Source organism: Crocodylus siamensis, chromosome 6 (assembly GCF_052110815.1).
Source record: "Crocodylus siamensis isolate JL-2025a chromosome 6, ASM5211081v1, whole genome shotgun sequence".
NCBI lineage: Eukaryota > Metazoa > Chordata > Crocodylia > Crocodylidae > Crocodylus > Crocodylus siamensis.
The window spans coordinates 56,416,143-56,432,074 of NC_143400.1; the positions used below are offsets into that span (position 1 = coordinate 56,416,143).

Below are 15,932 nucleotides of genomic sequence, written 5' to 3' on the forward strand. Positions count from 1 at the left end.
TACTGTCTAATCTACATGAATAACTATAGTATGTGAAGTGATTGTTGTTTATTTTTACTCTATTTTACTGGAGCTTTCAAAAAACTAAAGCTAAAAAGAAAGCCAAACTGCTATGGCACTTTGTCAAAAAAAAACCCAAAAAAACAACTCTTTTCAAGGTTTGAAACCTCCTGACCCTTTCATTTTCTTCTTTTTAAAGGCACTAGAAGATTTCATTAAAAATGTAAACTGCAAGGGTTCAGTTGGTAAATTTTCTCCCCCAAAAAGGAGTGTTCTGTTTTTAAAAAGGCAATCCTTTAAACACATGCAAGTTCTTTAATTAGGATTTTACAAACTAACACAAATGCAAAATTAATGAGCAGGGAATTAAATTGATGAAGAAAATACAGACTGCCTCCATTAAAAACTAAAACAAAATTAAATCTGAAACATGTCCCTCAAATTAGGAGAGCGACTGCAGTTTATCCTCCTTTACAGGAAATAACTAATAGCCCAATTCATAAAGGAAAGTTCCAGGGTCAAGAAACTTTTAGTCAGCTATTTTGTCCGTACTCTGTAGATTCATGCTCACGGCTCAAATTGTGGTCCACCTTTTACAGCATGTTATACAGCAGAGAATAAGCTTCTGTTTACTCATGCAACCTACTTATATCACACTTCAGAGTGGGAAGGAAACTAGGCTCCAAAGTAGCAACACTTCCTTATATGCCCTTGCATAACTGTGCCAGCACAAAAATGTACACTACACTAGATATAGATGAAACAATGTTTACTGTTCCCAAAGCAACAACAAGACCCATAGGGAGATTCAGAATCAGTCAGTTGCTCTAGTCAGCTGCTCTAGTTATGCTGTCATAAGACCAAGATGCTTCTTATTGACCACGCTTTATGCTCACAAAAAAAATCAAGCAAGCCCTAAGAAAGAAAAAAGTCAGTAGAACCAAAAGAGACCAAGTTAAGCCTTATTTTCAGGAAGCCCAATCATTTTTTGATAAAATTATCCAGAAAATAAGGGGACAAAAATGGCGTCACTTTCAAAACAATATCTTTAGAAGAATTTAAATGAGCATAACAACTTCAAATAAACTAGAATTTTATAACATGGGGTTTCTGGAGGTTTTCCACATTCCACATACCCAATTTTCTTGGAAGAAACAGCTTTCTTACACTGTAATAGATTCCAGATACCAGTCCCTGCATAAAGAACAAGAAGTAGAAGCACAATTGTTTGTACTACAGAATACAAAATTTATCTTGGGACTTGACCGGACAGCTTGACAGAAGCCACACCACTTTGATGTGGAACATGAGACAGCAAAGAATTTTTTTTTTTTTTTTTTTTTTGTCAGGTGGAAGAGTTATGCATATTGCATGTACTGTCAGCGGTAGACACCCTCCAGCACTCCTCCACTCACAATGAAGGAAAAGTTAAGAAGAAAGAGAAAAAGGAAAGGTAACAATATGGGAAACGAGTTGCAAAATATTATGATGCATAAATTGTGTAACACTTACGATCAAGTCCATTGATGTATCTCATGGTAATTTCACAGTGCCCCCAAACCGCACTGATTATAGGGTAAACTTTTTTCCCTTTCAGTCCCCTGAAGGCCACTCCAAGATACTGTCCATCTACCATGAAGCTAAGCGTCCCTTCATCCATATCCAAAACCACTAGTAAGGTGTCTGGGAGTACAAAAGGCTCATCCGGTTCCAAAAAGACAGGATATGTCACCCCAGGTTGGTTTTTACAATTGTGATAAAGTTTGTTCCGTCCCAGATCCCAGCCCCAGGATTCACTATTGCTGCCAACCAACGATGTGTATCCTACAGAATGCAACGGAGCTTCTGCTGTTGACACACCCACCACAGCATGTGTTCCCCGTTGCCTTGTGGGCCAGTGAATTTGCCAGACATGTAGACCTCTGGTGTAGCCAACTTTGCCCCGGATACAATCTGTGCTTTGGGCAACTGGATGTCTATGAAAAGTGAGTTTGTCATCTTCCTTTACAAATATATTTAAAGAGCGATCTTCATTATTCCAAGCGTGTTTATACTGCACCTCCAGTTTGGCAGGGGGCATATCCAGTAGCATGTCCAGACGTGCAGGCTTGCAAAAGTCAGGGCCCCTCAACTCTCGTTTGACAGGTCTGTAAGGGGGCTCCCTCACATCCACAGACTTTATGCTCCCTGAGATTTTCTGGCCCATTGCTTGGCTGCAGATTCACAAAGGAGAACGAAAAAGTGACTTTGGCCCAATGTTACCTCATGAAAGCACTTTCACACTGAGTCAATGACTTGACAACCAGATGGGATTTACTTCTCGTGTTTGCAGCTTTTGAGCAGCAGTGTTTTCAGAAGAGAATCACACTCCTGAAAGAGAGCAGAGAGTTTCCAGTTAAAGTAAGAAAGCCAGTTGAAACCCACAAATCATCTCAAAGTTTGATCCCTGCTAGGTTATTTTAGACACTGAGCACTGACAAGTCTCTGCTTTTTATTCTGTGTCCTAGAAGTCCTATCCAGACAGCTGGCAGGATATTCAGAGCCCACCAACGTTCAGAGTACAGACAGTAATTTCCTCCCATTCATAATAGGATACATACGTCCTCCACCTTCTGCCCTTCCAGCCATTTATTCTAGCCAGGCTACAGTGTCTTGGAAGAGGCACACAATATTCTTCAGCAATAGATATTAATTTTATATATTCAGCAGTATATCCACTTATCTTTTAGTTTCATTTTCTCATATTTTGTCAGAGTCCCTTTCTCTATGCATTCCTCTCTGCATATGCCCTTTTAATTTAAGGCTTTGTCTTGGAACAGATGGAACGCAACCAGAACAAATGACACTGATAGTAAACAGCTTTGAAATTTGATTGCTTACCTTTAAGGCATTTGTGTTCACTTTATTTACTGGACAACTGACAAGCTTTAGATTCACTAAGGAGTTTGTTGGGAGCAGGGGGGACAGAGAGACAGGGAAGCAATGATGGAACAAGAATGGAAGCATATGGATGCAGGATAGGTGTTCTCCAATCTACTGGAACTTAAGCATTGTAGTTTCACTTCTTTAGTAGAGCTCACTACTAGGGGATACTTAGCTCAGAATACAAGCTCCTAATGCACAGCAGTTTTTAAAATCCAAACAAAAGAAAGATAAGCACTAAAAGACACATGCCTAGATTTCAGTTGGGACAATACTGTCGCGATACACATACAGAGCATCTCAAACTAAAAGAGCGTGAAAACCTCCAGGACCGGTTATGACTTAGATTTAGTGGCCCTTTCCAAAGGCCTATAGGAAGCATTCATTCTGAACAAGATGCCTGGCAAATCACACACATTCATCTTGCAAGCACTTAGAGTGCAACGCAAGATACAAGTGTTAGTCCCCATGGACTTAGGGGGTGACTGATGTGGGATCAAGTGATGAGTCTGCTGCAAATTCTGGCTCCCAGCAACTGCTTGGATCAAGGCTTCAGATTTCTGTTTCACCCACAGCAGAGAAGCCAAGCCAACTACTAACCTAAGAGTAGGAATGCTGCTAGCTGGGGGGATTCCAGACTGTTCGTTTGGTGACAAATGTTTCCAAATGTTTAGGAAAAAAGAACTGACATGCTGCCGGTTTTTTGCAAGATAGGAAGAGTGCAAGTGACACTATACAGTATAGGCATTTTATAAAGACTGAAAAGTCATCTTTAAAATGGATCAGAGGGGAATGCATCCATGTGCATGCCTGTGCCCACATGAGCCTGTAAAGGTTATGTTGGAATCCTAGTTTTATAAGTAGGTAACAGCAGAGCTGAAAAGTTTGCTTAATGAGTACCCACAGAGTTAGTCTAACAGTTCGTTGAGAAGTTGTTCACAGTATTCTATACAGACACTTTTTACACCATTATAACAGTTTGCTTGTACTAAACATTTGCTTTCTAAACAACTGAAACCATGTATTCCTAGAACTGCCTAGGTACTATTAACACTTACTAGGGTCTTCACATCCAATACTCCTGCAGTCTCACTCTGAAAAGCTTTCTGAAAAGACAAAGCTCTGCACTATGCCTCAGCAGCACGAAGCTGAGGTGCTGGAGAAAGTTGGGCTGTCCAAAATGGCTGTGTTTCGTTTTGGTTTTAAATTCAGCCTTTTCAGAGGACAGTGATTTGTTTTGGTGTTTTGGATCACTGTTCCGTTTTGATTTGGCCAAATCAGTTTTGGAGTTTGGACGCTGTTTTGGAGATTCACATCAGCCAGGATGAGGCAGGCCCAGTCAAGAGGCTGCAGGTTCTCCCTCAGCTACTCTGGCTGTGTCTGCCTCTGCCCCAGCTGGGAGGAGCCATGGGAGAAGCCCCCATGGTTGCCTCCCTGGCCCCATCCCCTGCCCAGGCCCAGCCTTCCAGCACATTAAAAGGAGGGCTGTGGGGCTGTGCTGGACTACTCCCAGGGGGCGCCTCTGAAACATCCCGAAACATCTCCAAAACGTTTTGGATGGTTTTGTTTTGTTTTGGTGCCTTCCGTTTCATTTTGGATTCAGTTCACTTTGCCTTCGGTTCATTTCGCCTTCAATTCACTCCAAAATGGCTGCTGAAATTTCACACAGCCTTATTGTATAGTACATAACCTCAGTACCTAACAGCTGGAGATAAAGACCTAGTCCATTATAGCAGCGCTACCTTTCCTATTACATACAAAACGCAACATATGGATTACGTAGAAAGACGAAGTACCAAGAACTCAATTATTCAAGAATCGTTTAACTAGCAATGATTGAATCAATTCTATTCTCCCACCCCCCACAACCTGCACACCTAGAATAATTGGAATTCACGAGTGGTTAGTTAGATATGGGAATTCCAAAGGTGTCCAGTAGTCTACTTTATTTTTTGACAATAGTGCCAAAGTTTTACATTTTCATTTATCAGCATATCACAATACGATGTAACAGGAATTTGAATGGCCTTTCACATAAGGATATATGAAATAACATTATTGTATAAGACTAAGAAAAATAGGAAAGTGGTAATAATGAAGCATATCAAGATGTTGCTGATAGTTTCAAATTTAAGACAGGGTATGCAGACAGCAAGTATGTGGTGACAGAATGATGCTACTCCAGAGACAGAAATTAGCTAGGGAAACCAACCATGATAGCCTGATAGGCTTTCTAAGTTCAGACAGACCATGACTGACTGACTTAGAAATTAAAATTCCTGACTCATATTTTTGTCTATGCATAGTGCCCTTCACACCAAGGAGTTTAAGTGCTTTTCAGACTACAGTATTGAAAGAATGATGTCGTAGCCACGATTGTCAAACTGCACAGAGGTCCCTGGCCAATGTGCAAATAAAGGAGACATGGGATCTGATGCATGATCCCCACAACTGTGCTTCCCACCATACCACACGTATGGCAGGAAGTGAGATCGTGGCATCAACCATCAGATCCCATCACACCTAACTGCTGGTGCAGGGAGAGCCCAGGCTTCTCCTGTATGAGCAAGAAGCAAGCTCCTGTGGCTAGGAGCCCTGGCCTGGCCACACATTCAATTAAGGATGTGATAGAAATCAGCCACAAAGTTATTACACAGTTTGTGTAATAACTGTGGTTTATTCCTTGTTCTATCACATCATTAACTGATTGAATGTGTGGCCAGGTATCAAATTTGAGACATGATTAACTGGTTAATCACGTCTTAAGTGTAATATGTGCCAGGGGTCATACAGAACAAATGCTGAAGAACAGTTGCCATCAGGATGCAACCCCCAACTGCTGGTCTTAAAACAGCACTGTCTTAAAGAAGTGCACTCTATGGCCAGCTGAAACTGTTAAATTTTTGTCAAAAAAAAGTGTAAGTATCTCCATAGACACACACAGTTAAATAGTTATTTTTATGAAAAAGCAGCAGATGTCTTCCAAAGCCACGAGTGAGGTGGGGTTAGGCTGTTCTGCATTACAAAAGCTTTCCTGTGTTCATACATGAGCTGAAGAACGACATACTTAGAACAGAGCCACTCAACCTCTTGGCTTCACAGGCTAAGCGAGTGGTGTGAAGCTAGTTCACAGAGTGAATCGGGGCCTCTGCCCAGCCCCACATACTGAAATCAGGGCTCCACACCACCCTGCTTGGACCCATCTAGTCCACAGGCCCGTGACTGACAGGGCTCTGAATGGACCCATGAAGAGCCCCACCAGCTGGATTAAATGGTAGCAGGGACTGCATTTAGGCATCTCCTGCCCCTCAATTTAAAAGATATTATACTGACCAGAACTTCGGTTGCATTAGGCCAGGACAGTTGTGGTCCAGCATCATGTCTACTAAATCAGCAAACTGAACACAATTAGTCCTGATCATTTGGCAATTTCATACCACCCAATTTAATCCTTCACAAGTATGCTAAATTTTAGAGTATAATTTAAAGTTTAAGATTGCCCCAAGATTTCAATTTGAATGCCATCTCCTGGTACACTAACAACGTAGTTTAAAAGCTTACTCAGTATCTTAAGTCAGAGGCTAGTATGAGAGAAAAGTCCTTTAAGCAGGAAGCAGAAATTAATAAAATGAACTCTCACCTTTATTCCAACATCCTGATCAATGCTTAACTTTACTTAATTTTCAAATTCTTGCTTTGGAAATAGCACTGACATCTCACTTGGGAGTATGCATGCCTTGTCAAAGATGACCAAATATTCACTTCCTACCACACAAGTGATCCCTGTTGTGCTGCCAGTCATCTGCAATTTTCTATATTTACTGAAAAAAATAAAGTAGGCTGTCCCCCAAATCTGTTACAATTTGCAGTCAATGACAATAATCCAGAAAAAGCCTAATTTATTCTTGCTTGGTCCTCAGCACACATTAGTGAATACAATAAAGAGAAACTCCAGCTGTAAAATATCAACTCCATTACTCAAGCGTACTCACTACACAAAATAAAACCTGAAAAACAACCATAAAGATTTGTGGATACTGTAACTATTGACATATAAAATGATAAAAAAGGAGTTGGGTAAATAAAAAGCTGCTTATCTAAAGAAGATGCCAAATTCCACCTTTACATAGATACATTCTGCCTTCCATGTGAATTGGGAGTATAGATGAGAAAGCAGAATCTGGAATAATGAAGTGTTTACTTTATACGTCAAAATGTACTAGTGGGCTTTGGGGAGTGAACAATATTGCTTTTTTTTTTTTTTTTTTTTACTGTCAATCTCACTGTTAGAATGAGTATTATCAATTAAATGATTTCCCCAGGAGCCTTCTATTCAAGTACTGAGCAGATTGATTCTATTTAGTTTCATTATAAAATGTGTCTATTTACATTAGTTTGGAGATGTACAGAATTAGTAGAATGGGTTGAACGTCAAGGGCATAAAGGGCAGTTTGAAGCAGCAATAATTTTTCTATGGGAAATTGGATCTTATCTTAGAGACAATCAAATGCACAAATACAAGCTAAATCTACAAGAATATTGTGACAGGAAAGGTGAAGAAAGGGAGGCAATTCCTCTGCTGCAGTGTAGCCATCCGAATGTGTATGTACACTGCTGCTGCTTGGAGTCTCTGAGGAAAGCAGTGGGATTTAACAGAGCAGACAGTAGAAACCTCAGAGGCATATTACTTGGGTGGGCTTAATGCAACAAATCATAAATATGGAGGAATAGCTGCGTTGATATAAGTATCTTATGCATCCAAACGGCGGGGGGGGGACATCAAACAAAGTTAACTATTTAGAAGTGCAAGACTAAAAATAGACATGGATTTATTTCTCCAAGGACACAGGCATTTATTCTGGGATATTACAGAAGTATAAGCCTATTGTCTGATTTCAAGTACCTATGAAATACCAAGATAACATTTGAGCCTGGGACAAAGTTGCAATTCAAGATGCACCTGTAACTGATGCTTCCTGCACCTGTCAAACCCTGGACAGTTAGAGGCAGAATAAACACAAGGACTGTTTTTAATCTAAGTTAAGTGCTATTTTAAAGAAGCAATTCATTCAGTTTTTGGTCTCATGAATAGTTAAGGGCAACATTATTAAAAACATTTTTTTTGTAATCTTAAACTGACAAATAATTTGGACCATACCCTGTAGCACTTAGTTACTGATGTGAAATAGGCACAGGACTTCACCTTAAACTGGCACTTATTGAAGGTCAGGATTTTTCATATAGTGGGAACGCTCAAAGTCTTCCTTCCATGAATTCCTTTCCCACACCAGCCATAACATGTGTTACCTCCGACAGCTCTTCATGTCTAAAAAGTCATTCCTACTGTGAGGCAGCCAAGCCACAGGGGCAGCTGTTGGCATACTTATTTAATTTAAACACCAGCTTACTCAAAGAGCCTAATGAAAAAAAGATAGCCTTCAAGACATGCCTTTACACTTTAACCAACCATACTACAGAAATGCAAGTCTTTAATGCCTTAGTGTGATGCAATCCATATAATAAAACCACCCCTCTTTTATGGAAGTTAGTTAGCACAAGATTTTACTGTACCGTCTTTTCCATATGAATAGATAATGCAGCAGGGGTTTTTTTGGAGCTTCTTGGAACATCTGTCTTATATTAACTAAGTAAAAATGAAAAAGCTATCACACGTGCTGCTCTGAGGATGCATCAGAACTGCATAGCAAAGGAACTGGTCTGCAAAGCTAGGGACAGGCATTCAAAAAGCCTAAGCCTGAATTTATTCAATCTTTGTAAGTTAGTCTAACCTGGCTAGGCTAAACCAGTTTGTAGCTGCACAGACATCCCAGACATGTAGATACATGCCTGCAGTGGCTCAGGCTAAAAGCCAGTGGGGGCACTAGAGCAGCCCTCCCTGCCCTCCATAGTGCTGAGCTCAGCGAGGCATGGCCAGGCCCTGGCAGGATGCCCTGATTAGAGAGGAGTTCCTCTCCTCCTGACCAGCCCAGCAGGGAATTGATAACACAGAGTTTATCACCCCTAACTTGGTGTTTATCGCCCCATTAAAAAAAAACAAGAGGGACATTAGCAACTACCTATTAATTCTGCCGTTGTCCAGTCTGCGGACCATAGCCAGCGTGTGGTCTGCTAGCTAATGCTGTGTGTCGGTAAGGCAGAGGGGACAGCGGAATGCCTGCTTGGGTGGGGGGGCTGGTGAGAGAAAGCAGAAGCTAGGCAGATGCCTGCAGTCTCTGTCGGAGCTCCATACAGGGAGAAGAGAGGAGGGGCCAGCTCTGCACAGCCCAGAGAGCCCAGCCCAGGGATGGTGGGGGGGGGGGGGGGGGCGTCTGATTTAACTTGAACTGGCAAGGGGTCTGAGACAGACATTGCATTAACTGGTTTGACTCAAATCAGTTAAGTCTGATACTACATTCAACCAGATTCATCTCAAACTGGTTTCACCCATTTTGAAACTGGTTTGTGTGCACTGCAAATCTGTTCGGTTACCGGTTCAAACCAGTTTATGATCACTTAAACCGGTTTATATGTAATGTCTGTCGCTAGCTCATGAGAACTGAAATGCCTGTTGCTGAAATCAGAAAAAAAAAAAAAAAGGGTAAGATTTGTACTTTTTCCTGTAGTCCTCTACCTCACTCACTACACACAAACCAGGAGGAGAGAGAGTTTTACATATTAGTAAAATAGTTTCCTTCCCTCCCTGTTCTCAATGCCTAAAAAGGCAGCTTAGCATATGATCTTGAGAGCTGAGAACATGCAGCTAAAAATCATAAAGAAAAGTAGCATCTCACACAAAGCACACCTCCTCAGACAAAGTTTGGCTCCAGCCAAAAGGATACCTAAGGGAAGTAGAAGGGATCAGACTTCAGGAGGTATAGATAATTGTATACAACAGAAAAGTTACTTGCATGTGTGGGGGGGCGGAAAAAAATCAAAAAACAAACAAAAATACTGTTCACCAGCCGCTGTACTTTTCCCACATGCAAATACACAGCACCACCAGAAGTTTTGCAATACATTCATTAAAAGTACTATGAAGTATAATGTTGTTTATCAGCTCCCACTTTATTCCATATATAACCCTTATGCATACAAATATCCCCTGAAGGTAGCTTTACTCAGTAGTTGGAAGTTCCTCCCCTCTCCATTGTATTTTATGCAACTGCAGAAAATTCACTGTGTCAGAGAAATTAGGAAAATCATCCCAATACTCTGGTTCAATACAACATGTACAAGACCCCCACTACATCTACATAAAACCATGACAACATCATTAAATTTCACAAGTTATTTTTATGTCAGCTTTTGTCACTGCTAGTGTCCGGAAAAATATATTCTCCGCATTAAATGAAACATGGGGAGGAGTCATTTTCCATACAACTATTAAAGACACTGGAAATACTCTGGTGAGATAGAAGTATTTGGGCTATAGACTTAACTAATTCCTATTTCATAGTTTCACGTTTGTGTTGCATTTGGGATGACTAGATTAAGCATGCTGTACTGAGACCACACCATATCTGAACAGGAAAACAATATCAATTTCACTTTCCAGTGCCCTCAAATGGGACTGCCAAGGCATTTAGAATATATTTAGAATCTGTATTATTCACCACAAAAACTGTGAAATTACAGAATTGCAGAAAAGGCCTTATCAGGATGCTACTTAATTGTTTAGAATACATAGTGATTAATGGAGTGTTTCTAGCAGCATTTGAACACTGTGTTGGTGTTAAATAAAGGAATTTTCATTTCAACATTTTCAGTTACATTAGCTCGCTCTTCCAGGTTCTGCTAAACAAGCAGTTGGACTTGTTGAAAACTTAAAAATACACTGTTAAGTAATGCCATAAGAGTACAACTGATATTTTTAAAATTTGCTATGTGAATGCTAGGACAGTGTCAAAAGGCAGACAAGGTTCTTTGGGTAAATGTGACATCTTTTATCAGACCAACTAATAAATGGAAAAATTGTTCTTTGCCAGTTTGGGGGCACAAACACCCTTCTTCAGCCATACAGACAGTCTGCTGGTGTTTTGTGTGCTCTCCTGGGTGGAATAAAAACCAATGCGCAAAATGCAGGTCTGTGAAAATGCAAAATGTGTGGCAGTGAGGTGATGGGAGGCAATAGGTGTGAAACAGGTATGTAGAGGAATGTTGACCTGGGGGTCGAATTGTAGCTGGTAAAATGTAGAGAGGTTATGGGAGTTATTGGATGGCAGGCCTTTCCCCATCTCCCCCCACCTACCTGTCTCTCACTTATCTCCCATCACCTCTGATCCTCACTGCCACATGTTTACGTTTTCACAGACCTGCATTTTGCATACTGGCTTCCATTCCACCCAAGAGAACACACAAAAAACAAGGAGACTTTACCTATGCCTGAAGAAAGCTGTTTGTGCCCAAAAGCTTGCAGAGAACAATTTTTTTCCATCTATTTAGTTGGTCTAATAAAATATGTCACACATTTACCCAAAGAACCTTGTCTGCCTCCATCATTAAACCAACATGGCTACAACCCAACACAACACCCCCAAAGACACTGTCAATGACTCTGACTAGGCCAATTCACTCTAATAGCAGTTATATATAAAGTTACTATCAGTATGAACATAGGTTGTTCATGAACAATGGAGCAGCTTCTCCACCATACCCTTCTAGGCTATACTACAGGGAAAAACTCCAGAAGAGAGGACTGAGAGTAGTCAGTGCTTGACCTCCAAGGAAGAAAATGACATTCACTAGTAACTGCCTATATTACATCATAAACAGGCATTCAAATGGCAACATCTTTCAGTGACTAATGAAACATGTCAAGTCTCATATCCCATTACCATCTCCAGACCCTTCTTCAAAACTCCCAATAACTTATGTCAGTACCATGCTACCCACACCCACCAACTATTCTCTTAACAACACAGATATTGTTTTAGGTAGGCTAATGTATATATTATTAAATCTCCCCCTCCTAAAAATATATTTAGGTATAACATGTAATATTTTGACATTGTTCAACATGTTAGCAGAGATCCAGGATCAAGATCTACTCTCAGGATCAAGATACACTCTTTGGCTGAAAAAGCTGAAAAGCCACTCTAGTTGGCAACCTAGGAAGTTTTACATACACAATAGCTCCTGTCACACTAATCAGTTAATGAATAGGATTAGTGAGACTAGGACATGGTGTCAGAGTAGTATGAAGTGTTGGAGTTCAAGTGAAGGTCAAAGACCTAATCTGGTTTTAGCCCTCCTTAAACAGGTACCCAAGTCATTTGGGAAGGAAAGCCAAAACGCAGCCAGATGGGATGCTAGCCACATCATTACCTTACGCCACCACAATTTATATGGGAAAGTAGATGCAACTACAGTAGGCTAATGGGTAGAACACTCCATGACTGTTAATTTTGCATCCCACCCCACCCCTTAGGCTAGGGACAGAAATTGCACATAAACTGATTCAAGTGATCAGAAACTGGTTTAAACCTGTAGCATAGAAGTTCAGTGCACATAATCCACTTTCAAAATGGACAAAACCAGTTTAAGATAAACTTGGTTGGATCAGACTTGGTTGGATAAACTTGGCACCATCAGACTTAACTGATTTAAGTCAAACTCGTATATGGAACTTCTGTCCCAGTTCTGTTCCCAGTTCAAGTTGTCTCAGAATCCCAAAATGCTTTGCAGCCCTGGGATATCCATCTGCTCCAGTGGAGCAGGGACAGACTCAACCCCCCTGCCCCTTAGCCTGCTTCCTGCCTACTTCTGTCATCCCATAAGGACAAGGGGGCAACAGAACAGACCTTCCCCACCCCAGACCTCCCTAGCCAGGGTCTACACCAAGGGTAGGCAACCCTCGGTATGGATGCCAGAGTGTGGCACTCAAAGGCATTTTGCTTGGCACATGTGCCTCTGGGTGGATGGCAGGGAAGGGGCCCGGGCTACATGGCAACAGCAAGGATTCGGCCTCTCATGGCTCCCCTGTCATCCACCTTGGCACACCAACTTACAAGTTGAAGTTGTGGGTGTTTTCGGCACTCTGCCCAAAAATGTTGCTGACCCTTGGTCTACACAGAGGAAAGCCCCTGGGGTAGGGACTTTTTGACCCTCAGCAGCCCCCTCCCCCACCCCCACCCCGCTGATTGCTTCAGCTGTTGCCAAAGGAAAGCGGGAGGAGGAATCCTCCTGGCCAGGTGCCTGCCTGTGCAGCACAGCATAGGGGCAATGGGAAGCCCCCGTCTTGGGGGTATCCCCCTACCCCAGCCCAGGGTCCCCCCAACCTGGGCAGCCCCCCCCCCCATCTTGGGGGTATCCCCCTACCCCAGCCCAGGGTCCCCCCAACCTGGGCAGCCCCAAGGAGATGAGGGGAATTCTTCCCCTGCTAAACCCCATAGCTGCTTACCCTAGTTGCTGCAAGTCTCAGGGATAGCTCCAGGCAGCCTCAGGGACCAGAGGGAAATTCTCTGCTCCTCCACAGCTGGTTTTGCCTCAGCTGCTGTGAGCTTTAGGCAAAACTAGGTGCAGAGGAGTACAACAAATTCCCTCCACTTCCTATGGCGGCCACAGCTGACTAAGGCTATCCCTGGCTCAACTCCTTGTGAGGGGTCAGCAGGGGGTTGGAGCACGTACTGGAAAGCGAATCAGGGACACTTGGCTGGGTTGACAGTGGCCAGGAGACTGGAAGTTGTGCTCTAGCATCCCCTGCCTACTAGCCTGGGTCAGTGCAGGGCTCCCCCTCCCTTTCTAGAGGTTATCAGTTACACCTACGCAGCTTAGAGGAGGCTGCCTAGATTGAATGGATTCTAACTTGGGCTTTTTGACTCTCTGTACTTGGCTTTAATGAGCCATGTATATACTGCCTTCCCACTACCACTGGAAGCAATCAAGAAACAAGTTACATTGCCAAAATACATAGTTAGTTAAGATATAGTTAAACAAGGTAAGTTATATGGCACCCCTAAGAGCTACTATTTAGATTTGTTTGCAAGCTGCTTATTTCAAATTGGTTAAGTGTGGAAGGCTCCAACAGAAAAAAAACACTTCTATTACTTAACAGGAAGCCTTTGAGGTATAAACAGAGCAGTTTTTAAGAAAAAGAGGTAGGACTGGCCCATGAGGGAAGCATGTTGGAAAAAAGAAAGAACAGTATAATTCAGAGGCTGGCCACATAAGGCCCATAGGTTTCATCCAGTCCATGGAAACGCTGGTTCTGACTCAAAGAGCTTGAGGGCTTTCCCTATGCCTGCCCAAGCAGCAAGGAACTACATCATGACTGGGTAACTTGGAGCTGTACCTGTGCCACCGCCACTTCTCTCAGCACTCAACTCCCTGACTGGGGTACAACAGAGCTTCCAGATACTGGGGAGCTCCGCTGGGCCAGGAGGCTGAAAGCTCCTTTGACTTCTTCCTCCCTGTCCCCATCTCCCAGTAATGGTGCAGAAACTTCCAGCTGCCCAGCCCCAACACAGCTCCCAACCTGCTAAATGCTGTGGCAGAGAGAACTGAAAGAAGCCACAGCAGCAGACACAGGGAAAAACCCTCACGAGCCATCCAACCCAGCTTGGACTGAATCTGGGTTCTTTCCTGAGGCTTGAAAAGGTTTGCCAGCTGCTGGTTTATTATAATTAATGCCTGACTTCTGTCATGGCCACTATAGTTTCTACAGATTTCCAAAAAAAAAAGCAAGAGAACAGGAAATAATGAAGTGTGTAGCTTTCCCCCCACAGTTTTCAACTTCAAATGTCCACAGTCCCAACAGTGAATAGCAGGAGTAGGGACACTTTAAAAGTTGTACTCAAGTGTCTAGGCCAGACTAGGTCATTCTCAGGGCTGAAAAGGCCACTTAAAAAGCATAGGCTGACCATGATGGAGGGACTTCAGCAAGTGTTGAACTTCAGCAGCTCTTGGATTTTTGTCTTAACCCTGCTGCAATTCAGAGACAGACTTTCATTAATATACATTTGATTAATATGACAGTTCCCATTTTGACAAGACCTACAACAATAAAAAAGCACCTACAAAAGAACTAGCATACATCCAGATAATAAGTCATTTTGGAACCAAGACTAGGTTTTTTTGCGTGTCTTCTTGTCTCAGACCATGCCAAATTTTAGCCGATTTTGGATTTGAACTTCATTGCAAAACAACAAGAATTATTTTTTACCTCCTTGCCTGCCATCTGACACTGCCAGGGAAGGAATTGTACCTGATCCACACATCGAAGAACTACTCAGTACAGCTCACAAAGACACTCTCATGGATCCAGAGGGACAGCCTTCCGTCTTCAGCTCCCTCTGTGCAAGAATGAAGTTTATTTCCTACCTATGGGGAATTTTTACCATCTTGTACCATCTATACTTTTTCCAGACTGATGAAAGGACTTTGACCCTGAAAGCTTGCAAAAAAGGACAATTTTTCTTGCAATTTCCCAGTTGGTTTAATAAAAGGTATAATTTTGGAACCAAGAGTTCTAGTTTTTGTACATCTTCCAGATAATAAAAGCATCTGTAGTTATAGAGCTACAGGCTCAAACAAACAATGCATCTCAAGCTACCTCAATTTCATAAGTTAGTAACTTAACATTTCAGACAATAACCAGGGCAGATTTGATTTAAAGCAAATCAATTTTAATCACAAGCCAGGAAGCCTCAGTTAAAATCACTGCTTTCTACAAAAAGTGCATTCTTATTGTTTGATATCTTTTATTCATTTAGCTTCTTAAAACTATCCACTTTTAGAGAAAAGTAATGGCTTGACTGTGTGTACACAAACTGCAGAGACACAAACGGACCAATGGGTGGGTAATCAGGTCTGTTATCTCTCATCTCCATATACGGCTGATAACAAGGATGTTATCTCTGGAGACAACAAATTCTCCCTTTTCACATATGCCTGTTTCAAATTTAGGAACCAGAGAAATTTGTAACGTAAGAATCTACAGAAGGCCAGAACTAAATAATGAGCTAAAAAGATAAAAGATGTACATCTTATTTCATCCCCATAACATGGATCCG

At 41.9% G+C, this 15,932-nt stretch overlaps 1 protein-coding gene across 5 annotated transcripts in view; it reads right to left on the reverse strand.

Moving 5' to 3' along the window:
• Positions 1 to 15,932, reverse strand: part of SPSB4 (splA/ryanodine receptor domain and SOCS box containing 4) — a 217,826-nt gene that overhangs the window by 139,101 nt on the left and 62,793 nt on the right. For all 5 annotated transcript variants that reach the window (XM_090054491.1, XM_090054490.1, XM_090054487.1 and 2 more), the window contains exon 2: positions 1,513 to 2,370. In XM_090054491.1, the coding sequence (XP_089910617.1) occupies positions 1,513 to 2,206 (694 nt within the window). In that variant the 5' untranslated portion in view covers positions 2,207 to 2,370. The remainder of the gene's footprint in view (positions 1 to 1,512; positions 2,371 to 15,932) is intronic.